Source organism: Cherax quadricarinatus, chromosome 30 (genome assembly GCF_038502225.1).
Source record: "Cherax quadricarinatus isolate ZL_2023a chromosome 30, ASM3850222v1, whole genome shotgun sequence".
In the NCBI taxonomy this organism is placed as follows: Eukaryota; Metazoa; Arthropoda; class Malacostraca; order Decapoda; family Parastacidae; genus Cherax; species Cherax quadricarinatus.
Genome location: NC_091321.1, coordinates 122,413 through 149,222, shown reverse-complemented (window position 1 = coordinate 149,222; position 26,810 = coordinate 122,413). Strand labels below are relative to the sequence as shown.

The 26,810-nt window shown below is 41.9% G+C and overlaps 1 protein-coding gene across 1 annotated transcript; it reads left to right on the top strand.

Moving 5' to 3' along the window:
• Window positions 1–1,446: 1,446 nt before the first annotated feature.
• Window positions 1,447–26,362, top strand: LOC128697141 (3-hydroxyacyl-CoA dehydrogenase type-2-like). Its single transcript, XM_070089820.1, has 5 exons — window positions 1,447–1,575; window positions 6,933–7,097; window positions 13,947–14,111; window positions 25,384–25,621; window positions 25,952–26,362. The coding sequence occupies exons 1-5, from the start codon at window positions 1,567–1,569 to the stop codon at window positions 26,140–26,142; spliced, it is 768 nt and encodes a 255-aa protein (XP_069945921.1). The 5' UTR covers window positions 1,447–1,566; the 3' UTR covers window positions 26,143–26,362.
• The last annotated feature ends 448 nt before the right edge of the window (window positions 26,363–26,810 follow it).

The following is a 26,810-nucleotide window of genomic DNA, read 5'->3' as shown; positions in this document are numbered from 1 at the left end:
AGTACTGAAATACGGTACTAAATCTTCTTCTTTCAACAAACCGGCCGTATCCCACCAAGGCAGGGTGGCCCAAAAGGAAAAACGAAAGTTTTTTTTTATTATTATTATCACACTGGCCGATTCCCACAGAGGCAGGGTGGCCCGAGAAAGAAAAACTTTCACCATCATTCACTCCATCACTGTCTTGCCAGAAGGGTGCTTTACACTACAGTTTTTAAACTGCAACATTAACACCCCTCCTTCAGAGTGCAGGCACTGTACTTCCCATCTCCAGGACTCAAGTCCGGCCTGCCGGTTTCCCTGAACCCCTTCATAAATGTTACTTTGCTCACACTCCAACAGCACGTCAAGTATTAAAAACCATTTGTCTCCATTCACTCCTATCAAACACGCTCACGCATGCCTGCTGGAAGTCCAAGCCCCTCGCACACAAAACCTCCTTTACCCCCTCCCTCCAACCTTTCCTAGGCCGACCCCTACCCCGCCTTCCTTCCACTACAGACTGATACACTCTTGAAGTCATTCTGTTTCGCTCCATTTTCTCTACATTTCCGAACCACCTCAACAACCCTTCCGAAAGTTTCTCCTTTTAAATTTAGTAATAGGAGAAGGGGTTACTAGCCCCTTGCTCCCAGCATTTTAGTCGCCTCTTACGACGCTCATGGCTTACAGAGGAAGAATTCTGTTCCACTTCCCCATGGAGGACGGTACTAAATATTCTTTTAAAATAAAGTAAGTATAATACACAAGATTTTTACATTTTGGTATATTATTGGAAAATTATTAATATAATATATTGTTGATGGACCTGTCTTTATGATTACTGTAGACCCTTGGGGGTTTAGTGCTTATGAATATGGAGGTTTTAGGAAGAGTAGGGTATGTATAGTCCAAGTGTTTACATTTTACACTGAAGCATATAAGTGAAGAATAGATTTTGAAAAGGCATAAGATAGGATGGATAGGGAAGCAATGTGACAGATACTGCAAGGGGTATGGAATAGGTGGTAGGTTACTGAAAGCAATTAAGGGTTTTTATGAGAACAGTGAGGCTCAGGTTAAGGGTATGTAAGAGAGAGGGAGATTATTTTCCAGTAAGAGTAAGCTTTAGACGGGGATGCATGATGCCACCATGGTTGTTTAACATATTTATAAATGGGGTTGAAAAAGAAGTATATATTGAGAAGAGGTGTGAGATTATAATAGGCATAAATTGAATACAAAATAGAAGCTGTCACTGTTGCTTTTTTGCTGATGACACTGCTTCTGGGAGATTTTGAAGAGAAGCTGCAAAGGCTGGTGGACAAATTTGGGAAGGTATATAAAGGAAGGAAATTAAAAATGAACATAGAGCAAGGTAATGAGGATAACAAACAAGTTAGGAGATGAAAGACTAGATATCAGATTGGAAGGAGTGAGTATGGAGGAAGTGAATGTGAAATATGATAGTGAGTTATCCTGCTATGATAACAGATAAGATAAACTGCACAGAGCCTCTTTCATAGTGTTGGGAAGCACCTCAGACAAAACACTGTTCATTCTGGGATACTTTAAATCTCTTCTATTATGTTAAAAGTAAGTTACAATTTTTTTTATGCATTATGTGGTTTGAATAACATTTGATAAAAAATGTGTCAGTATGTATTTTTGAAAAAGGGATGATTAAGACTACTGAAAAAAAAAAATGATTCAATATTTGTCAGGCATTTTAAATACAGTGGAACCTCTGGTCACGATCATAATTCGTTCCAAAACTCTGGTCACGACCCGATTTGGTCATCACCCGAACCTAATTTTCCCATTGGATTGTATGTAAATATGATTAATCCATTCCAAACCCCTATGAACTGTATGTAAATATTGTCTTTTTAAGATTTTTAAGCACAAAAATAGTTAATTATACCACAGAATGCATAGTGTAATACTAAATGTAAAATCCTTGAATAGCACTGAGAAAACCTTGAACAACAAAGAAAACTAACATCGCACGAGTCCATTGTAAACTCTTCAGCCTTCACGAATTCAGCGAAATCTTTTGCGAATGCTTCCGCAGCAGCAGCATCAGAACTAGCAACCTCTCCATCCCTTACCATGCTATGAATGTGATTTCTCTTATGAAATTTTACAAACCGTCTTCTACTGACTTTAAATTCATCACTTTCTGCATTGTAGATGGGTAATTCTGCCGCAAATCACTGTGTATCTTCCTGGCTTTCTCGCATATGATCTCGCTTATGCTATCACCTACAGGTTGCATCTCATTCAACCACACTAACAACAGTTTCTTCACCTCTTCCCCTCATGGGAGGTTCCTTGATGCTGGTGAGGGGCTCCTGATCTAAGGAATTGGCTCTGTGCTCCAGTTCCTTGAATTGAGCTTGAATGCCTTCCATCCCTTCCCCACATGCGCTGTATAATCCTATGCATTTAGTGTTCCCCAATGATTATAATAATAATCTTCACCTCTTCCAGCACTTAAGAACATAAGAAAGAAGGAACACTGCAACAGGCCTACTGACCCATACGGAACAGGTCCATGTCCCCCCCCAGATTAGTCCAATGACCCCCCCCTGGATTAGCCCAATGACCCACCCGGTCTAGTCACCTCCACTCAAGGAAGGAGCACAGCACCAGACCCAGCAGCACAAGCTAGTCAGGTCCAACTCACACCCACCCACACCCACTCATGTATTTATCTAACCTATTTTTAAAACTACACAACGTTTTAGCCTGAATAACTGTACTTGAGAGTTTGTTCCACTCATCCACAACTCTATTACCAAACCAGTGCTTTCCTATATCCTTCCTGAATCTGAATTTTTCCAACTTGAAACCATTGCTGCAAGTCCTGTCTTGGCTGGAAATTTTCAGCACACTATTTACATCCCCTTTATTTATTCCTGTTTTCCATTTATACACCTCGATCATATCCTCCCTAATTCTATGCCTTTTGAGAGAGTGCAGATTCAAGGTCCTCAGTCTATCCTCATAGGGAAGATTTCTGATACATGGGATCATCTTTGTCATCCTCCTCTGTACGTTTTCCAGAGCATTTAGTATATCCATTCTGTAATACGGTGACCAGAACTGAGCAGCATAGTCTAAATGAGGCCTAACCAAGGATATATAGAGTTGAAGAACAACCTGAGGACTTGAGGCCTCTGCTTGGTTAACATAGTACGTAACTCCCTTAGCAACATTAGCAGTTTTAATAGCCGCTCTCTGCTTCAGAATAGTCGACATCATAGACTTCGGCTTTTTGAACTCCGCAGTAAGAACGGTAACACGCATACCACGCTCATACTTTCCAATAATTTCCTTCACTTCTATTTCAATTTTCTTCAAACCTTTCTTTTTATCCACATTACCACTCTTCACTTGCTTAGGGGCCATGATTAATTGTAAAATGAATTAAAAAACTTACAAAATACAACACAAGGAGTTCACAGCGAATGAACGCACATCTGACTGAGACTGACTACGAGGCAAGGTGTACACAAACAACAGGAAGTGGGGAAAATTGGCCCGTGTAAAAAAAATGGCACAGAATGTGAAAATTAGCGCAGCTGTGTTTGTTTGGCACCCGATTATGTGTTCGTGACCAGATGCAAAAATTTGGCGAATTCTTTGGTCGTGAACCGATTTGTTCATGTTCAGAAGCGTTCGTGACCAGAGGTTCCACTGTACTGATCAGCTGTTTTGATTAATAGTGCAGTACTGGTAAGGGAAGGGTTGGGTGGATGGATGAGTAATCACCTCTCATTGACTAGTAGGTTGCCAGACTAGCTTATTGGGCAGACACAGACTGAGTTGTGTGTAGCATGTTCTCACTTATGGTGTTTACACTATTTTTTGTTTGTGTATGTATGTGATTGCATACATTTGTGCTCACATACTGTATGACCCTTGTGGGTTTAGTGCTTAATTCTGATTGATTGTGCTTGCCTATATGTACTCACAGAGGTCCAGTCTCAGCTCTTGGCTCTGCCTTTCTCGGGCCACTACTAAGTTCTCTTTCCTGGCTTTGAGAGCCTTACCATACCTCTTCTTAAAGATACATAAGGATCCTGGCTGTACCACTTCTTGACTATTCGTAAAGCTGAGCAAATACTTCCTAACATCACTATGGCCCATCCAAATTTTCAACTTCTAACTGTGACCATGCATTCCTGTTTTCCATTTCTCAAACAGATACCTCAACATGAAACCTACCTCATTCCTCCTTATCTATTCTATGATTCCTCTCGTCTTTCATAGGTTCATCTGCCAATACATCCACCACAAATATCTAAATACACATTCACTTCTTACATTTGCTTTCCCTCCAGTCTAATGCCCAGTCTTATGGCCTAGATATTTTGTTACTCTCAGGGGTCATCCCACAGTCACTAAAAATGACATAGCCCCACCACGAAGGTGGCATTAAAGCAATTGCAAAGAATTACAGACCAATAGCACTAATGTCCCACATCATGAAAACCTTTGAAAGGGTTAGTAAGTAAAGTGAGTGAATTTATTTAGGTACAGGTACACATAAATAGTTACATTAGTTATCATACATAGCAGCATATGTGTAATTGCCTAGGATAACCCAAAAAGAAGTTGGATAAAGTAACTTATTTCCAGTGGGGTCCTTGTAATACCTTATTATTGAAACCTTAAAAGTTAAAACAGGTAACTTAAATATGTGAAAAGCAGTTACAATAAAAGGAGATATAAGGGTTCTAAGAAGCAAGATTGCCAACCACTTGCATACTCGTCATTTACACATCCCAGAGCAGCATGGGTTTAGGGCAGGTCACCCCTGCCTATGCCAACTACTGGACCACTATGACATGGTCATAGATGCAATGGAGGATAAATCAAATGCAGATGTAATGTACACAGATTTTACAAAGGCCTTCGACATGGTGTTATAGCACACAAAATGCTTGATAAAGGAATAACAGGAAAAACTGGTATATGGATCTATAACTTCCTAACAAACAGAACAGAAAGAGTAATAGTAAACAGAGTCAAGTCAGAGGCGGCTACAGTGAAAACCTCTGCTCCACAAGATACAGTACTTGATCCCATCCTGTTCTTCATCCTCATATCTGATATAGACAGAGATGTAAGCCACAGCATCAAGTCTTCCTTTGTGGATGACACCCAAATCTGCATGACAGTGTCATCCATCGAAGACTGCAAGTCTCCTTGAGGACATCAACCAAACCTTTAAATGGGCCGTAGAAAACAATGTGAAGTTCAGTGAAGGCAAATTTCAATTACTCAAAAACTCAAGGAAATTGAAACTATATCGGAGTATAAAACAATTTTCAACTACACAACAGAGTGAAAAACTAATGTGAAGGACCTGGGAGTGATAATGTCAGTGGATCTCACTTTGAAAGATCACAACACTGTATCTACCACATCTGCTAGGAAAATGGCAGCATGGACAATGAGAACCTTCAAAACTAGGGATGCCAAGCCCTTGATTCTCTTCAAATAGCTTGCTCTCTTTAGGCGCTGGAATATTGCTGTACACTAACGGCCCCTTTCAAGGCAGGCGAAATTGCAGAGCTGGAGAATATACAGAGAACTTTCTTGGCACTTGTGAGTATGGCAAAGTCCCTTGATTTGTACTCCCTGGAGTGCAGGCAAGAAAGATGCATGACAATATACACTTGGAAAATCCTAGAGGGACTAGTCCCAAATCTGGACACGAAAATCACTCCCTACAAAAAGAAAAGACTTGGCAAGAGATACAACATTCCCCCCAATGAAAAGCAAGGGGCACCACGAGTACGCTAAGAGACAACAAAAGTGTCAGGGGGCCCAAGACTGTTCAACTTCCTCCCAGATTATATAAGGGGGATTACCAATAGACCCCTGGCTGTCTTCAAGGTGCTGGACAGGCACCTAAAATCAGTGCCTGGCCAGCTGGGCTGTGGCTCTTATGTAGGTCTGTGTGTGGCCAGCAGCAGTAAGAGCCTGGCAGATTAAGCCCTAATCCACCATGAGACCTGGTCATGAATGGGGCCTCATGACCTCTGAAACCCCTTCCAGGTATACCTTACTATTTTCTATAGTGAATTTTAATTTTCTTCCACATCCTCCCAAACTCCTCCAAAAACCTTTGCAACTTCTGATCAGAATCTCCCCAAAGTGCGCATAACAGAGATAAAACACCTCAGTTACTGGGAGCGCTTGAAGTTCCTGAACCTGTACTCCCTGGAATGCAGGCAGGAGAGATACATAATTATATACACCTGGAAAATCCTAGAGGGACTAGTACCGAACTTGCACACGAAAATCACTCACAACGAAAGTAAAAGACTCGGCAGACGATGCAACATCCCCCCAATGAAAATCAGGGGTGTCACTAGCACGTTAAGAGACAACACAATAAGTGTCAGGGGCCCGAGACTGTTCAACTGCCTCCCAGCATACATAAAGGGGATTATCAATAGACCCCTGGCTGTCTTCAAGCTGTCACTGGACAAGCACCTAAAGTCGGTACCTCACCAGCCGGGCTGTGGCTCGTACGTCGGATTGCGTGCAGCCAGCAGTAACAGCCTGGTTGATCAGGCTCTGATCCACCAGGAGGCCTGGTCACAGACCGGGCCGCGGGGGCGTTGACCCCCGGAACTCTCTCTAGGTAAACTCCAGTGTGTCATCAACTTTCTCTAACTTCCTTCTTACTACAACATTAAAATATTATGGCTCTCACCCATACAAAATTGATGGTCTATGTACTCTGGTAAATTCCTCTTATTTAATCCATTAATAAACATCTAATTTATACTTCATAGTTTTTACATTTAGATAAAAGATGAATAAACTTTATCGTTATATTTTTCAGAATTTATAATAAACTGTCTATATTTATTTCATTTACCATTTTGTTTTCATGTTAATTATTTTCTTATTTGGTGTGGCCTGTGCAGGGTGTGGTGTCAATGGTGGGTGGCGGAGCGTCTGGCCTAGGAAGAGCCACCGTGGAGAGGGTCATCAGGGAGGGAGGCCGAGCTGTCATCTGTGACCTCCCAACCTCACAAGGAGCTAAAGTTGCTTCTGAGCTTGGTGATCATGTCCTATTTGCTCCTACTGATGTTAGTAGCCTGATGTAAATATGGCATATGATTTTTGTTATAAAATATTGCTTGAAAACTGTAAAATGCATTTCTGTGTATGGACCCTGGAGCCCAATGGGAACACAACTCACACTTTTTGACACCAGATACTTACCTCTCTGGGCCCCAGCAGGATCCCTTAGATACTTTTAGACTCTGCATGTTATTATTATGTGTGCAATTCAGTGGGTGTACCTTAATAATACTGAAGGGCTCCAGACCTAAGGTATTGGAACTACTCTTCCTATCCTTGAATCATACTTGATTACTTCCCGTTCACCAGGCAATGTATGACCTCTGTAGGTTTAGCACTTCCCAATGAATGCAATAACACGTGGCAGCACCCATTAGCCACCCTAAGAACCTCACTAATACGAGGGGTCCTCTAATAGTCCTGAAGACAGCCTGTTGAGTCAATTATGTAAATCATGAAAGGTTAAGGGTCAGTTACACAAGGATTTATGAATCCCATGAGAGATAAACCTCGTAATTAAACTTCACCTTACCTCGGTGCAATGTAGGAGACACCATGTGTCCACAGTGACAGGAACAGATGTGTGATCTACAATAGCATCTCAATGATACAAGAAATCCTAACGGGTCCAGGTGCATCAAGAAGAGGACCTAGTTTCAAACCTTAGCCAAAGATGACCCGGTAACCCATTAACCTTCCAGCTCCTGCACCCAACATCTTGCTCCTGGGGGATTTCAACTTAAGGCACCTAAAATGGAGGAATAAAACAAATAATGTTGTTGCAGTGATAACACCAGGAGGCAGCTCTGACGAGAACTCATACACATGAGCTTTTAAATCTCTGCACAAAATTCAACTTAAACCAGTAAATAATAGAGCCTACTAGATTGGAGAATACACTGGACCTCATCTTTACTAACAATGATGATCTGATACAATATACTCGGATCACAACATAATCGAGGTTCAGACATGTATGCGCGGAGCCCCAGACCGACAAAATGGGATCAGTCACCAGGGAGCCTTTACCAAATTCAAATTCAATAACAAGAACATAAAGTGGGACCAAGTAAACCAAGTCCTAAATGATATAAGCTGGGAAGATAGACTAAGCAACAAAGCAACACATACCCCAACTTATGCCTAGAATAGATTAACTCTGTGGCACTCGATGTATGCTCAAGGCATATTCCTTTAAGAAAAAGGAGGAGTAGATGTAAAACAGAAAGAGACAGGCGCTCCCTTTACAGGCGACGGAAAAGAATAACAGAGCGGCTAAAAGAGGACAATATATCTGCAATGCGTAGGGAGACACTGGTCAGAGAAATAGCAAACATCGAACTTAAGCTAAAGGAATCTTATAAGAGTCAGGAATCACGGGAAGAACTAAAAGCCATAAATGAAATCGAAAGAAACCCAAAGTATTTCTTTTCTTGTGCCAAATCAAAGTCGAGAACAACATCCAGTATTGTGCCCCTACTTAAACAAGATGGGTTTTACACAGATGACAGCAAGGAAATGAGTGAGCTACTCAAGTCCCAATATGACTCAGTTTTTAGCAAGCCACTAACCAGACTGAGAGTCGAAGATCTAAATGAATTTTTTATGAGAGAGCCGCTGTATAGCCCTTGTGGCTTAGCGCTTCTTTTTTGATTATAATAATAATAATGAGAGAGCCACAGAATTTGGTAAACGCAAGCCTATCTGATGTTATCCTGACACCAAATGACTTCGAACAGGCGATAAATGACATGCCCGTGCACTCTGCCCCAGGCCCAGACTCATGGAACTCCGTGTTCATCAAGAACTGCAAGAAGATCCTATCACGTGCTTTTAACATCCTATGGAGAGGGAGCATGGACACAGGGGTCGTCCCACAGTTACTAAAAACAACAGACATAGCCCCATTCCACAAAGGGGGCAGTAAAGCAATAGCAAAGAACTACAGACCGATAGCGTTAACATCCCACATCATAAAAATATTTGAAAGGGTCCTAAGAAGCAAGATCGCCACCTATCTAGATACCCATCAATTGCACAACCCAGGACAACATGGGTTTAGAGCAGGTCGCTCCTGTCTGTCCCAACTACTGGACAACTACGACAAGGTCCTAGATACACTAGAAGACAAAAATAATGCAGATGTAATATACACAGACTTTGCAAAAGCCTTTGACAAGTGTGACCTTGGCGTAATAGCGCACGCAACGCGTGCTAAAGGAATAACAGGAAAAGTTGGTAGGTGGATCTATAACTTCCTCACAAATAAAACACAAAGAGTAGTAGTCAACAGAGTAAAGTCCGAGGCAGCTACGGTGAAAAGCTTTGTTCCACAATTCACAGTACTCACTCCCATCTTGTTTCTCACCCTCATATCTGACATAGACAAGGATGTCAGCCACAGCACCGTGTCTTCCTTTGCAGATGACACCCGAATCTGCATGACAGTGTCTTCCATTGCAGACACTGCAAGGCTCCAGGCGGACATCAACCAAATCTTTCATTGGGCTGCAGAAAACAATATGAAGTTCAACGATGAGAAATTTCAATTACAGTGGACCCCCGCTTAATGATCGCCTCCAAATGCGACCAATTATGTAAGTGTATTTATGTAAGTGCGTTTGTACGTGTATGTTTGGGGGTCTGAAATGGACTAATCTACTTCACAATATTCCTTATGGGAAAAAATTCGGTCAGTACTGGCACCTGAACATACTTCTGGAATGAAAAAAGTTTGTTAACCGGGGGTCCACTGTACTCCGATATGGTAAACATGAGGAAATTAAAACTTCATCAGAGTATAAAACAAATTCCAGCCACACAATAGAGCGAAAAACTAACGTCAAAGACCTGGGAGTGATCATGTCGGAGGATCTCACCTTCAAGAACCATAACATTGTATCAATCGCATCTGCTAGAAAAATGACAGGATGGATAATGAAAACTTTCAAAACTAGGGAGGCCAAGCCCATGATGACACTCTTCAGGTCACTTGTTCTATCTAGGCTGGAATATTGCTGCACACTAACAGCACCTTTCAAGGCAGGTGAAATTACTGACCTAGAAAATGTACAAAGAACCTTCACAGCATGCATAACGGTGATAAAACACCTCAATTACTGGGAGCGCTTGAAGTTCCTGAACCCGTACTCCCTGGAACGCAGGCGGGAGAGATACCTGAGTATATACACCTTGAAAATCCTAGAGGGACTAGTACCAAACTTGCACACGAAAATCACTCTCTCCGAAAGCAAAAGGCTCGACAGATGATGCAACATCCCCCCAATGAAAAGCAGGGGTGTCACTAGCACGCTAAGAGACAACACAATAAGTGTGAGGGGCCCAAGACTGTTTAACTGCCTCCCAGCATACATAAGGGGGATTACCAATAGACTCCTGGCTCTCTTCAAGCAGGCACTGGACAAGCACCTAAAGTCGGTACCTGACCAGCTGGGCTGTGGTTCGTATGTTGGATTGCGTGCAGCCAGCAGTAACAGCCTGGTTGATCAGGCCCAGTTCCACCATGAGGCCTGGTCACAGACTGGGCCGCGGGGGCGTTGACCCCCGGAACTCTCTCCAGGTAAACTCCAGGAAGGAGCCATACCGTTATACTGAACAGAGAAGGACTTGCCCATATGCAGATGACTGTCATTCAACAAGATTTAGCCATCAAGATCAAGGAACCGGAAACCAGTCTTGATGCTTAGAATTAGGCTCGCATGGTTATCACACGTGAAGAGCTGAAATCAGTAACTGACACCAGAATCACCCGTTTGCTGAGTCCTGGGACAGAGTTGTCTGATGGAGAAGGACCATGTCTCATGCCACGCCTCTTGCCTCCCCACCCCTTTCCTTTTTCGCAAGGCAGGGAACCAAGGCTGAATGGAAACAGTTAACATGCAATGAGTGCATAGTTGTATAATGCTGGATATCACCTTGAGCAAATACACTGGAGATAAGAGAGGCATGTATCTGAGCTCCTGCCAGAGTCATATCCATTGCAGCTGTTGACTGGCTTGGGAATGTCATGACAATGATAGTAAATATGCATCTGGTAAATTTGGCAGAGAAGTCCACATCCTAGCAGTGTGGTTTAACTCCAGTGGAGTCCTTTTTATGTGATCTCCCAGATGAGACCAACAACTATTAACTCCTGGTATCTAATTACTGCTAGGTAACGGGGACAGCAAGTGTTAGGAGACTTGCTCATTTGTCTCGCTTTGTACGAAATTTGACCTAGGATGTCAGTTGAGTGCGCTTAACATTGCATTGTGAGGTTCCTCCACAAAGAGAGAGATGCAAAACCTCGAACTAATAACGTGTGGGGTAAGCTTGACATGAGAAAAGAGAGAGAGCAGCCCAATGGAAAAACAACGAAGCACTTCAAATTATGATTCATGACCTATGATACATCCATATTATAATGTATTACATTCATGGATAGCGGTAAACTTGTAGGGGTTATAATGCCCCTAGGGAATGGGAAGCAATCAGATTCGATCCAAGTAAAGGAAAAAGATCAAGAGCCATAAAAGGTTCTTAATATGAGGAAGGAGCTTGGTATTTCTAGTATCAGTGATAGGATTGTTGAAATTAACACTGTACTCGGTATTAGAATGTTAAGAAATGAACCAGACACTGCCACAATGAATCTTACTAAGTGTCTCGATCTAAATACACACAGATCTAAATGGATTGTGAAAACGTGCAATTGCATTAAGTTTTATAACCTGCATGAACTGTATCACTGTAGACAACAAGAGCATTTCACCCCACCATGGAAGATGTGTTCATTTAATATCACATACCTGCAAGTCCCTCCCAAGAAACTCATTGCTAGTAATCCCTTCCTTAAATCACTTGTTAAAGCAACTGCTCAAGAAGAAATTTCTTACCTAGCTGGTAGTAATAAGTTATCACAAGTTATATACACTGATGGATCTAAACAGGAGTCTTCTGGCAGGGCTACATCTGCTCTTGTTGCCACCTCCCTAGTTAAGAACGATACTAAACTTGTTGAACTAGGCATAAAAATTAACAACTGGGCGTTTACATTGCAAATTGAACTGTTTGCAATCCTAATGGCGCTAAAGCTAACTTATGACACTGAGCTTGACTCTATCATCATTACTGATTCTATGTCATCACTGAATGCTCTTAACTCATATAATGACTCCAACAACATGCTCATTGGAGAAGCCAGGTATAGATACTAAAAAATCAGGGACAAAGGAATTAATGTACAATTGCTATGGATCCCATCATACATTGGATTACTCCTTCATGATAAAGTTGATATGTTAGCCAAGAAGAGTACCCAGAAGGAGAATGTAGAATATAACTCTGGTATATCTGTGTCTAGCATTAGGAATAATATTAAGAGAGAAGTAAATAATGAAAATGATTGTTATTGGAATGCAGTTAGAAGTCTTAGTAGATCTATAACCCACTATGATAACATGAACATAGATAAGTATGTTTATGGAGCAACTTGAAATGTGAACAGACTGACTGATGTTGTAGTGGCCAGGCTTAGGCTTTGTTACAAGTGCTTCTGGCAGTTTGGGAGACGCAGATGATGATCAAATTAAATGTAAATTATGTTATCAGGCATATGGTCACTGTCTTGAGCACTATGTGCTTAATTGTCCACTTATTGGGAATACAGAGATAGACAGTATAATAACCTATGTGACATGTCAAGATATCTTATTAATGAAAATAAGATACCAGATATACTAAGCAAATTTCCTAAATTTGCTTGTAACAGATAAGTGAACTATATATATGTAGATATAAATCTTTATGTATTCCTGTTAACCCTTTGAGGCCTAGTTCCTAGGCCTTTTGTGTATCCATATGCTCTTGCACTACCGTCCCTTCACCAGCATCAATGGAGACCCACCAGAACAACTAAGGAATCAAACTGTTGAAGACCTCATCGTCTTCCTTGCTGACCAACAGTGAGCAGACTGCCCTTTCACGGGCGGTGGACTAAACCCATTCTGTGATGGAGATCAACTATATGGAGACTCTACAAGAGAAATTCCAGTTGTCCACTGACCAATGAGCCAAGTGTCCAAGGGAAGTGGGCCTAGGCCAGAAGAAAGTTAAAAGGTACAAGGTTTACCTTGGGGTCAAGGAAGCAAAGGGAGGGGGTGCATGCCTACTTGACAAGCACCAGCTAGGCCCAATAACAGAGGTCATTTCAAATTCACAACATGTGAAAACTGAACCTGGACGTTTCCCCACACCAAACATTCGGCAGGACCCCGCGCTCTTGGACGAAGCAACTCGGCCAGACAAGAAGCAGAGAAAATAGGCCTTCCAGTGAACACCAAGCTTGTGTGCTGAGCAGAGCAAATGAAATATCCCTTTCTTGGATCCCAGAAGAGCAGAAAAAACTAGGGACGGAAAGACTTAAATGCCGGTTATAGAACTATCCATCAAGTGCGAGATAATGAGGTTGCCAACTGAAAATCAGATCTGCGAGGATTGCTAGAGGGCTCTGGCCACAACTGAGCAACGACATGGAAATGGAAGCAGGCCTTCCATTTGCACGGAAGCATTTTTTTGTGAGAATGTAAGTTTTGTTCAAAGAGGGCCCCAGGACACCACCACAGAAAGATTCATTTGATGGTAAACAGTGATAGCAACTGATGCATTATTTCAAATATATATATTTTACTGTATCTGTGCCTGTTGTAAATGTTTTTAAAAATTCTTATTGTAACGTTACCTATGATAGCCTAGTGGCGAGAGTAGCGGCAGTCATCAGACCGGCTGGGAATATTCGATCTCTGGCCAGAAAAAAATCTTTGAATCAGTAATTATCATGAATGTCCACACTTCAGGTAACATCTACAGCTGATGTGGAGGAGGCATTAGCCCTGTGCAAGGAAGAATTTGGTCGTTTAGACGTAGTTGTGAACTGTGCCGGGATAAGTATGGCTGCCAAGGTGTTCAACCATAACAAAAAATTATCTCATTCTCTCGACGATTTCAAGAGAATCCAAACGGTAGGATTATGTTGTTGCTCTTGATTTACTTATTATTGTTGTTCATTTCATCAAGTGTCTTTTGTTAATTAATTTACAAATCTATCAATAACACTTAACCTGTGGAAAATACTGTATATATTTTCCGGAAATACGGTAATTTATAGGTAAATAGATGCCCTATATTGTATTTTTAAAAGAAGTATGATATCGAAAATGGGAAACCTGCGGCTGGGGGAGTCAGTCGCCATTTTGTTTGAATTTGTATTAGAACGTTGGTGAAATGGGAAGAATTTTTAGTGCTTTAGAGGTTAAAATTGGGCTGACACCTCTCAAATAGGAGGCGAAATTGGTGGATATGCATTCCTGCATAACTTGAGATATCAGGCGACTGGACAAGACCTCTCCAGGAACCTCAGATAAGCTCTCTAGATTTGTGTGTAATTCTGGCCAGCATTATTTTCATAGATTTAGTTAGAGTGAGGTTTTCTGAGTATGATACACATTAATCTCCAGTCAAATTGGTGAGTGATATTAAGATATATTTTCCTTGTTATTATGCAAACTCCCTTCCTGTAAGCTTTTTCACCCTGAAATGTGTACCTCTTCAGTACAGGAAAGACTGTGCTATAACTTAAATTGCCAGGCACACCATCTAAAGGGAACAAAAAGATACAAAACATCCAGGCCATGGGAAAACCTGGGTAGCCGCAGCCACTCAAGAGGGAGAGGTTTTTTAGTGCCAGAAAGGAAAAAAAACTGGCAGGAAATGGCAGAAATCGTACACCAAATCCAGTCATTCCTGGAGTGGAACCACAGTCGATGGCCTCCACTCCCAACCAATAGATACAGATACTAATGCCGGAAAAAGAATCCCCCCCAGTACCAACAATACCACCAGTCCGATGACATTCTTCTTTGCAAATATACAGGGTCTAAAGCCAGCAACAAACAACAAAATACCTTTCATCCGTGGACTGCTTGCAGAGGCAAAGGCAATTTTCGTGGCTTTCACTGAGACCCACATAAAGGATCACTTGGACAACGAAATATGGATCCCAGGTTACAACCTATACAGATGTGACAGAGTGAACAGGCAAAAAGGGGGGGGGGGGTTGGCCTGTACATTGCAGAGTCACTTGTTTGTACAGAACTGCTTAATGCCTCAAATGATGTAGTGGAAGTTTTAGCAGTAAAGGTCGAGAACCAAAACCTAGTCATTGTGGTAATCTACAAGCCTCCGGATGCAACATATCAGCAATTCCAGGAACAGCTGTTAAAAATTGACCACTGTCTGGAAAATCTTCCAGCTCCTGCACCCAACATCTTGCTCCTGGGGGATTTCAACTTAAGGCACTTAAAATGGAGGAATATAGCAAATAATATTGTTGCAGTAATAACACCAGGAGGCAGCTCTGATGAAAACTCACACTCACACGAGCTTTTAAATCTCTGCACAAAATTCAATTTAAACCAGCAAATAATTACCTGGAGTTTACCTGGAGAGAGTTCCGGGGGTCAACGCCCCCGCGGCCTGGTCTGTGACCAGGCCTCCTGGTGAATCAGAGCCTGATCAACCAGGCTGTTGCTGCTGGCTGCACGCAAACCAACGTACGAGCCACAGCCCGGCTAATCAGGAACCGACTTTAGGTGCTTGTCCAGTGCCAGCTTGAAGACTGCCAGGGGTCTGTTGGTAATCCCCCTTATGTATGCTGGGAGGCAGTTGAACAGTCTCGGGCCCCTGACACTTATTGTATGGTCTCTTAACGTGCTAGTGACACCACTGCTTTTCATTGGGGGGATGTTGCATCGTCTGCCAAGTCTTTTGCTTTCGTAGTGAGTGATTTTCGTGTGCAAGTTTGGTACTAGTCCCTCTAGGATTTTCCAGGTGTATATAATCATGTATCTCTCCCGCCTGCGTTCCAGGGAATACAGGTTTAGGAACCTCAAGCGCTCCCAGTAATTGAGGTGTTTTATCTTCGTTATGCGCGCCGTGAAAGTTCTCTGTACATTTTCTAGGTCGGCAATTTCACCTGCCTTGAAAGGTGCTGTTAGTGTGCAGCAATATTCCAGGTTAGATAGAACAAGTGACCTGAAGAGTGTCATCATGGGCTTTGCCTCCCTAGTTTTGAAGGTTCTCATTATCCATCCTGTCATTTTTCTAGCAGATGCGATTGATACAATGTTATGGTCCTTGAAGGTGAGATCCTCCGACATGATCACTCCCAGGTCTTTGACGTTGGTGTTTCGCTCTATTTTGTGGCCAGAATTTGTTTTGTACTCTGATGAAGATTTAATTTCCTCGTGTTTACCATATCTGAGTAATTGAAATTTCTCATCGTTGAACTTCATATTGTTTTCTGCAGCCCACTGAAAGATTTGGTTGATGTCCGCCTGGAGCCTTGCAGTGTCTGCAATGGAAGACACTGTCATGCAGATTCGGGTGTCATCTGCAAAGGAAGACATGGTGCTGTGGCTTACATCCTTGTCTATTAAAATGGTATAAAATACCGACAGGTTGTTAGGTAAGACACATATGCAACAGTTAGGTGTCTTTATTATGATACCTAACTGTTGCATATGTGTCTTACCTAACATCCTTGTCTATGTCAGATATGAGGATGAGGAACAAGATGGGAGCGAGTACTGTGCCTTGTGGAACAGAGCTTTTCACCGTAGCTGCCTCGGACTTTACTCTGTTGACGACTACTCTCTGTGTTCTGTTAGTGAGGAAATTATAGATCCATCGACCGACTTTTCCTGTTATTCCTTTAGCACGCATTTTGTGCGCTATTACGCCATGGTCACTCTTGTCGAAGGCTTTTGCAAAGTCTGTATATATTACATCTGCATTCTTTTTGTCTTCTAGTGCATTTAGGACCTTGTCGTAGTGATCCAATAGTAGAGACAGACAGGAGCGACCTGTTCTAAACCCATGTTGCCCTGGGTTGTGTAACTGATGGGTTTTTAGATGGGTGGTGATCTTGCTTCTTAGGACCCTTTCAAAGATTTTTATGATATGGGATGTTAGTGCTATTGGTCTGTAGTTCTTTGCTGTTGCTTTACTGCCCCCTTTGTGGAGTGGGGCTATGTCTGTTGTTTTTAGTAACTGTGGGCGCGACCCCCATGTCCATGCTCCCTCTCCATTGAATGGAAAAGGCTCGTGATAGGGGCTTCTTGCAGTTCTTGATGAACACGGAGTTCCATGAGTCTGGCCCTGGGACAGAGTGCATGGGCATGTCATTTATCGCCTGTTCGAAGTCATTTGGCGTCAGGATAACATCGGATAGGCTTGTGTTAATCAAATTTTGTGGCTCTCTCATAAAAAATTCATTTTGATCTTCAACTCTCAGTCTGGTTAGCGGCTTGCTAAAAACTGAGTCATATTGGGACTTGAGTAGCTCACTCATTTCCTTGCTGTCATCTGTGTAGGACCCATCTTGTTTAAGTAGGGGCCCAATACTGGACGTTGTTCTCGACTTTGATTTGGCATAGGAGAAGAAATACTTTGGGTTTCTTTCGATTTCATTTATGGCTTTTAGTTCTTCCCGCGATTCCTGACTCCTATAAGATTCCTTTAGCTTAAGTTCGATGCTTGCTATTTCTCTGACCAGTGTCTCCCTACGCATTTTAGATATATTGACCTCTTTTAGCCGCTCTGTTATTCTTTTCCGTCGCCTGTGAAGGGAGCGCCTGTCTCTTTCTATTTTACATCTACTCCTCCTTTTTCTTAGAGGAATAAGCCTTGTGCATACATCGAGTGCCACCAAGTTAATCTGTTCTAGGCATAAGTTGGGGTCTGTGTTGTTTAGTATATCTTCCCAGCTTATATTGGTTAGGACTTGGTTTACTTGGCCTCACTTTATGTTTTTGTTATTGAAGTTGAATTTGGTGAATGCTCCCTCGTGACTAGTCTCATTATGTCGGTCTGGGGCTCCACGCATACATGTCTGAACCTCAATTATGTTGTGATCTGAGTATATTGTTTTTGATATGGTGACATTTCTTATCAGATCATCATTGTTAGTGAAGATGAGGTCTAGTGTATTCTCCAGTCTAGTAGGCTCTATTATTTGCTGGTTTAAATTGAATTTTGTGCAGAGATTTAAAAGCATGTGTGAGTGTGAGTTTTCATCAGAGCTGCCTCCTGGTGTTATTACTGCAACAATATTATTTGCTATATTCCTCCATTTTAGGTGCCTTAACTTGAAATCCCCCAGGAGCAAGATGTTGGGTGCAGGAGCTGGAAGATTTTCCAGACAGTGGTCAATTTTTAACAGCTGTTCCTGGAATTGCTGGGATGTTGCATCTGGAGGCTTGTAGACTACCACAATGACTAGGTTTTGGTTCTCGACCTTTACTGCTAAAACTTCCACTACATCATTTGAGGCATTAAGCAGTTCTGTGCAAACAAGTGACTCTGCAATGTAATAGAGCCTACTAGACTGGAGAATACACTAGACCTCATCTTCACTAACAATGATGATCTGATAAGAAATGTCACTAAATCAAAAACAATATACAGTGGACCCCCGCATAACGATGGCATCACATAGCGATTAATTCGCATACCGCTTGCTTTAATCGCAAAAATTTTGCCGCGCATACCGATTAAAAACCCGCTCAACGATTTTCGTCCGAGACGCGTCCAATGTGCGCCCTCAGCCAGCCTCACATGTGCCGCCCGTGCCATTGTTTACCAGCCAGCCTCCGCGGTAACATCCAAGCATACACTCGGAATATTTCGTATTATTACAGTGTTTTCGGTGCTGTTTCTGGAAAATAAGTGACCATGGGCCCCAAGAAAGCTTCTAGTGCCAACCGTACACCAATAAGGGTGAGAATTCCCATTGAAATGAAGAAAGAGATCATTGATAAGTATGAAAGTGGAGTGCGTATCGCCGACCTAGTCAAGTTGTACAAGAAACCCCAATCAACCATCACTACTATTGTGGGCACCAGAAAGACAATCAAGGAAGCTGTTCTTGCCAAAGGTTTAACTGTGTTTTCGAAACAAAGATCGCAAGTGATGGAAGATGTTGAGAGACTCTTATTGGTGTGGATAAATGAAAAACAGCTAGCAGGAGATAGCGTATCTCAAGCGATCATATGTGAAAAGGCTGGGAAGTTGCATGAGGATTTAATTAAAAAAATGCCTGCAACTAGTGATGATGTGAGTGAATTTAAGGCCAGCAAAGGTTGGTTTGAGAGATTTAAGAAGCGTAGTGGCATCCATAGTGTGATAAGGCATGGTGAGGCTGCCAGTTCGGACCACAAAGCGGCTGAAAAATATGTGCAGGAATTCAAGGAGTACATAGACAGTGAAGGACTGAAACCTGAACAAGTGTTTAATTGTGATGAAACAGGCCTGTTCTGGAAGAAAATGCCAAGCAGGACCTACATTACTCAGGAGGAAAAGGCACTCCCAGGACATAAGCCTATGAAAGACAGGCTTACTTTGTTGATGTGTGCCAATGCTAGTGGTGATTGCAAAGTTAAGCCTTTATTAGTGTATCACTCTGAAACTCCCAGAGCGTTCAGGCAAAAGAATGTCCTCAAGGATAATTTGTGTGTGCTGTGGAGGGCAAACAGTAAGGCATGGGTCACTAGGGACTTTTTCTATAACTGGTTACACCATGCATTTGCCCCCAATGTGAAAGATTACCTAACTGAAAAGAAATTAGACCTTAAGTGCCTCCTGGTGTTAGACAATGCCCCTGGTCATCCTACAGACGTGGCAGAGCGACTTTATGGGGACATGAGCTTCATTAAGGTGAAGTTTTTGCCTCCTAATACCACTCCTCTCCTGCAGCCCATGGACCAGCAGGTTATTTCCAACTTCAAAAAACTGTACACAAAAGCTCTGTTTGAAAGGTGCTTTGTAGTGACCTCAGAAACTCAACTGACTCTAAGAGAGTTTTGGAGAGAGCACTTTAATATCCTCAATTGTGTAAACCTTATAGGTAAGGCTTGGGAGGGAGTGACTAAGAAGACCTTGAACTCTGCTTGGAAGAAACTGTGGCCAGAATGTGTAGACAAAAGGGATTTTGAAGGGTTTGAGGCTAACCCTGAGAGGATTATTCCAGTTGAGGAATCCATTGTGGCATTGGGAAAGTCCTTGGGGTTGGAGGTTAGTGGGGAGGATGTGGAAGAGTTGGTGGAGGAGGACAATGAAGAACTAACCACTGATGAGCTGATAGATCAACTTCAAGAGCAAGAGGCCAGACCTGGGGAAACTGGTTCAGAGGAGGGGAGAGAGAAATTGAAGAAGTTGCCTACTACAAAGATAAAGGAAATCTGTGCAAAGTGGCTTGAAGTGCAAACCTTCATGGATGAAAATCACCCTCACACAGCTATTGCAAGCCGTGCTGGTGATTATTACACTGACAATGTTGTGAAACACTTTAGGCAAGTCATAAAGGAACGAGAGGTACACGCCACTATGGACAGATATCTTGTGCGAAAGAAGTCCAGTGACTCTGAAGCTGGCCCTAGTGGCATTAAAAGAAGAAGGGAAGTAACCCCAGAAAAGGACTTGCTACCTCAAGTCCTAATGGAAGGGGATTCCCCTTCTAAACACTAACACTCTCTCTCCCCTCCTCCCATCCCATCAATCATCACCAGATCTTCAATAAAAGTAAGTGTCATGTAATTGTGCATGCCTTTTTCAGTTTGTGTGTATTAAAATTAACATTTCATGTGGTAAAAAAATTTTTTTTCATACTTTTGGGTGTCTTGCACGGATTAATTTTATTTCCATTATTTCTTATGGGGAAAATTCATTCACATAACGATTATTTCGCATAACAATTACCCCTCTTGCACGGATTAAAATCGTTAACCGGGGGTCCACTGTACTCAGATCACAACATTATTGAGGTTCCAACATGTATGCATGGAGCCCCAGACCGACATAATGAGATTAGTCACGAGGGAGCATTCACCAAATTCAACTTCAATAACAAAAACATAAAGTGGGACCAAGTAAACCAAGTCCTAACCGATATAAGCTGGGAAGATATACTAAGCAACACAGACCCCAACTTATGCCTAGAACAGATTAACTTGGTGGCACTCGATGTATGCACAAGGCTTATTCCTCTAAGAAAAAGGAGGAGTAGATGTAAAATAGAAAGAGACAGGCGCTCCCTTCACAGGCGACGGAAAAGAATAACAGAGCGGCTAAAAGAGGTCAATATATCTGAAATGCGTAGGGAGACACTGGTCAGAGAAATAGCAAGCATCGAACTTAAGCTAAAGGAATCTTATAGGAGTCAGGAATCGCGGGAAGAACTAAAAGCCATAAATGAAATCGAAAGAAACCCAAAGTATTTCTTCTCCTATGCCAAATCAAAGTCAAGAACAACGTCCAGTATTGGGCCCCTACTTAAACAAGATGGGTCCTACACAGATGACAGCAAGGAAATGAGTGAGCTACTCAAGTCCCAGTATGACTCAGTTTTTAGCAAGCCGCTAACCAGACTGAGAGTTGAAGATCAAAATGAATTTTTTATGAGAGAGCCACAGAATTTGGTTATCACAAGCCTATCCGAAGTTATCCTGATGGTAAATGACTTCGAACAGGCGATAAATGACATGCCCATGCACTCTGCCCCAGGGCCAGACTCATGGAACTCCGTGTTCATCAAGAACTGCAAGAAGCCCCTATCACGAGCCTTTTCTATCCTATGGAGAGGGAGCATGGACACGGGGGTCGTCCCACAGTTACTAAAAACAACGGACATAGCCCCACTCCACAAAGGGGGCAGTAAAGCAACAGCAAAGAACTAGAGACCGATAGCACTAACATCCCATATCATAAAAATCTTTGAAAGGGTCCTAAGAAGCAAGATCACCACCCATCTAGAAACCCATCAGTTACACAACCCAGGGCAACATGGATTTTGAACAGGTCACTCCTGTCTGTCTCTACTATTGGATCACTACAACAAGGTCCTAGATGCACTAGAAGACAAAAAGAATGCAGATGTAATATATACAGACTTTGCAAAAGCCTTCGACAAGAGTGACCATGGCGTAATAGCGCACAAAATGCGTGCTAAAGGAATAACAGGAAAAGTCGGTCGATGGATCTATAATTTCCTCACTAAGAGAACACAGAGAGTAGTCGTCAACAGAGTAAAGTCCGAGGCAGCTACGGTGAAAAGCTCTCTTCCACAAGGCACAGTACTCGCTCCCATCTTGTTCCTCATCCTCATATCCGACATAGACAAGGATGTCAGCCACAGCACCGTGTCTTCCTTTGCAGATGACACCCGAATTTGCATGACAGTGTCTTCCATTGCAGACACTGCAAGGCTCCAGGCGGACATCAACCAAATCTTTCAGTGGGCTGCAGAAAACAATATGAAGTTCAACAATGAGAAATTTCAATTACTCAGATATGGTAAACACGAGGAAATTAAATCTTCATCAGAGTACAAAACAAATTCTGGCCACAAAATAGAGCGAAACACCAACGTCAAAGACCTGGGAGTGATCATGTCGGAGGATCTCACCTTCAAGGACCATAACATTGTATCAATCGCATCTGCTAGAAAAATGACAGGATGGATAATGAGAACCTTCAAAACTAGGGAGGCCAAGCCCATGATGACACTCTTCAGGTCACTTGTTCTATCTAACCTGGAATATTGCTGCACACTAACAGCACCTTTCAAGGCAGGTGAAATTGCTGACCTAGAAAATGTACAGAGAACCTTCACGGCGCGCATAACGGAGATAAAACACCTCAATTACTGGGAGCACTTGAGGTTCCTGAACCTGTATTCCCTGGAACGCAGGCGGGAGAGATACATGATTATATACACCTGGAAAATCCTAGAGGGACTAGTACCGAACTTGCACACGAAAATCACTCACTACGAAAGCAAAAGACTTGGCAGAAGATGCAACATCCCCCCAATGAAAAGCAGGGGTGTCACTAGCACGTTAAGAGACCATACGATAAGTGTCAGGGGCCCGAGACTGTTCAACTGCCTCCCAGCATACATAAGGGGGATTACCAACAGACCCCTGGCAGTCTTCAAGCTGGCACTGGACAAGCACCTAAAGTCGGTTCCTGACCAGCCGGGCTGTGGCTTGTACGTTGGTTTGCGTGCAGCCAGCAGTAACAGCCTGGTTGATCAGGCTCTGATCCACCAGGAGGCCTGGTCACAGACCAAGCCGCGGGGGCGTTGACCCCCGGAACTGTCTCCAGGTAAACTCCAGGTAATTGTGTATATATATAACCATTTATTATTTTTAATATACACTCCACAAATTTATATATTTACCAGAATTCCTGGTGATGCATCTTTTATTGGTAATTAATAGGTCCAGAGCAACTTGTGGATATGACAGTGGTAGGTATCGAAGGGGGACATTTTTTGCGACCTAGGTGTCCCAAATTCCTACTTGTCTAACAGATAAATAATAATTATCTATGTTCATTTACTGTTATGTATATAATGATACATTCAGATAAATGCAATTTTCCACATAACCCATCATTCATCACCAACTCATTAATCATCAACCCACCAATCCTCATTAACTCAACAATCATCACAATCCATCGGTCAATAACAAATCTATTAATCATTAACACTTCAGTTACTTCCAACCCATTAATCACCAACTCAGCACCATCAATCCCCACCAGCCCATCAATCCACACAATAGCCTCGTCAAGACGCGCTACTCCGGTGTGGAGTAGAGTGCCTTGAGAATTATAATTATCAACAATGGTTATACTCATAATCATTATTTTTAAAGGGGTGGACGAATAAGCCAGCGGAAGGCCTCAGTCAGATGACCAAAAGCTCCACCTGCATCAGGAAATTCTTGTCCTGTTCCTTGACAAGCCTTACTTAAGCTAACCTTGAGAATTATATATTTTTTTAAGACAGGGCCATAGCCAGACTGTATAATTAATTGCTAGGTGTAACCCATAAATATCACAAAACCTCCCTTTACACAGCTCTGTGGTACAAGAGTCAGTCACCACTTACGCCTCTGAAGCAACAGACTGGTTCAACAGAATTTTTTTTATTAGGCAAGCACCAGACATGCCTAGTCCAGGACTGTGCTCCGAGAATAGGAAAACTCTCGAAACTCATCAGAGGTACAACCCATCAATTTCCCCCAACCCGTCACTCGCCATATTGATTCTATAATGTACATGTTAGACACCTTACCTTAAATATGCCCTCCATTTCCGGTCTATAAATTACAAAAAAGACGAAGATATACTGGGGAGGGTACAGAGAAGAGCCACCAAGTTTGTACCATAATTCAAAAACAAACAAAGCATTTGAAGACAAACTCAAAGCGCACAATGTTTTCCCTTGAAGGAAACAGACTATAAGGAGATTTAAAGTTTTAATACATTAAATAAATATAATAAATAAATAATATCTTTATTTCTGCAAGTACATGTACAAGATATACAGTCCTAGCTGACATCAATGACATACTACTATATAGAAAGTCGCTTGTTATGCTGAGAATTTAGGGCAAATTAGGTAAATTTTGTCCCAGGATGTGATCCACACCAGTCGATTAACACCCAGGTACCCAGTTTGCTGATGGGTGAACATGGACAGCAGATGTTTTATGGAAACACGTCCTAATGCTCATCAGCCGTACCGGGGGATCAATCTCTGGACCTCAATGGGTGAGCTGAGTGCGCTAGCAAACGAGCTACGGGACAATTTGAAGCCATCGATATCCTGATGTTTATTCAGCAACTGTATCAATACAGTCAGTTGACAACGAGGCAACCAGTTAATAACACTAGAGGTAGAAATACGTGACTGATAGCCACAGCAGAACTGGTGGTAACCAAAGATAGACCCACTATTAAACCCAGGTCTGTAAATGACAGTGGTGTAACGCGTGAAGATGAAGAAAGCAGTAATTAAACAGAGTTAGTTTTGATTCATGTCTTCCATCCGCGTCCATATTTTCTATAAATGTCTGGCCATTTTTCAATGCGATATGGTATATTTTTTCTTTTACATATAAATAGTGGTTGGAGGATGGGAAGAGTCTTCTGCTTTTCTATTCTTGACTCATTTAGCTAGATAATACACGATAGTTCCTGATCTAGATAGAAATAGATATTCAATACAGCAACTTTCCAAGTTATCCGTTATCTGCCTTTCCTATGTACCATAAACCTATAGCTTACCACAAACCCATCAGTTCCCCAACAACTCATCAATCTGAAAAAACCCACCGATCTTCAAAAACCTATCAATCACTGACAACCAATCAATCACCGTGGCAGGTCAACATATGTGGCACTTTCAACGTAATTCGGCTCTCGGCGGCATTGTTGGCAGAGAACGAGCCTGATGCTGACGGTCAGAGGGGAGTCATAGTGAACACAGCGAGCATCGCCGCGTTTGATGGACGTATAGGGCAGGCAGCATATGCGGCTAGCAAGGCTGCCATTGTGGGCATGACACTACCAATAGCACGTGACCTGAGCATTTTGGGCATCCGTGTGTGTACCATTGCTCCAGGTACGATAGTGTTAACTAGATGGGTTGTGGTTTTCGTGTCTCATTTATCCACTCATTGTTTGGTATGAGATGTATTGAACTTATTGATGTATTGAAAATTTCTGATCAGATAATGCAGAGAGAATGAATGAATGAATGTAGTAGTGGGTGCAAAATGATACTAAAGAGTGAGTATAACAATATGCGTGGAAGAACAGAAGAGGGAGAAAAAATAAGGAATATTGTTACTTGATTAAGGCTGTTTGCATAAAAAAAAAATTCGCGAGAGAGTTTCTCTCAACGAATGCAATGGAACATTATCTAGTGACTGCTTTTAACGTCTCTCCTCAGGACTGTTCAACACCCCATTGATGATGAGTTTGCCGGAGAAGGTCCAGCATTTCCTCGGCAAAATGACGCCCTTTCCCGGGCGTTTAGGTCATCCTGATGAGTTTGCCATGTTGGTCCAGACCATCATCAACAACCCCATGATGAATGGCGAGACTATACGCCTTGATGGGGCCTTACGCATGATGCCATGAACAGAACAGCGTGTTAGTCTAGGCAACGCGATGTGAATGTGAGACAGTTCTTGCATGTGTTGCAAAACTTTGTATTAGGTTTTCCAGAGTGAGGTTTCGTGTTTCTTTTGTATAATTATTATTAATAAAGTCAATAATAATTAAGAAATTAATTTTTATAATAATAATAATAATAATAATAATTATAATAAAAATAATAATAATAAGGAAAAGAATAGCACCAATAATTTTTTATGACCTAGAAATAAATGATGTAATGTAACAGTACAAATAACAATATTGATTAGGACGCAACATAACAATAACATTATTGAAAACAAGATTACTGACGATATTAATAGCTATTTGGCCAGATTACATTAATTATATTGAAGTTTAAGAATCCCTAATCTATCCCAGTAGGATATTTATCAACATAATTTTATGCAATAATATAAAAATAATAAAAATGAAGGGATCTAGTGGAACCAGACTAAGAAAAATTTATAGATGAATTTGTCATTAATTATTACGTAAAAAAAATTACAGCTTACTTATATTAGTGGGAATGGGAAGGATAGGGTAGCTCTAATTGCCTGGATCAAGAGCTTGACATCTTCATCCCCTTGAAGGGAATGAAGATGTCACTACCAGTAACCATAATTCTCATTTGGTCAGTTGACTCTGTC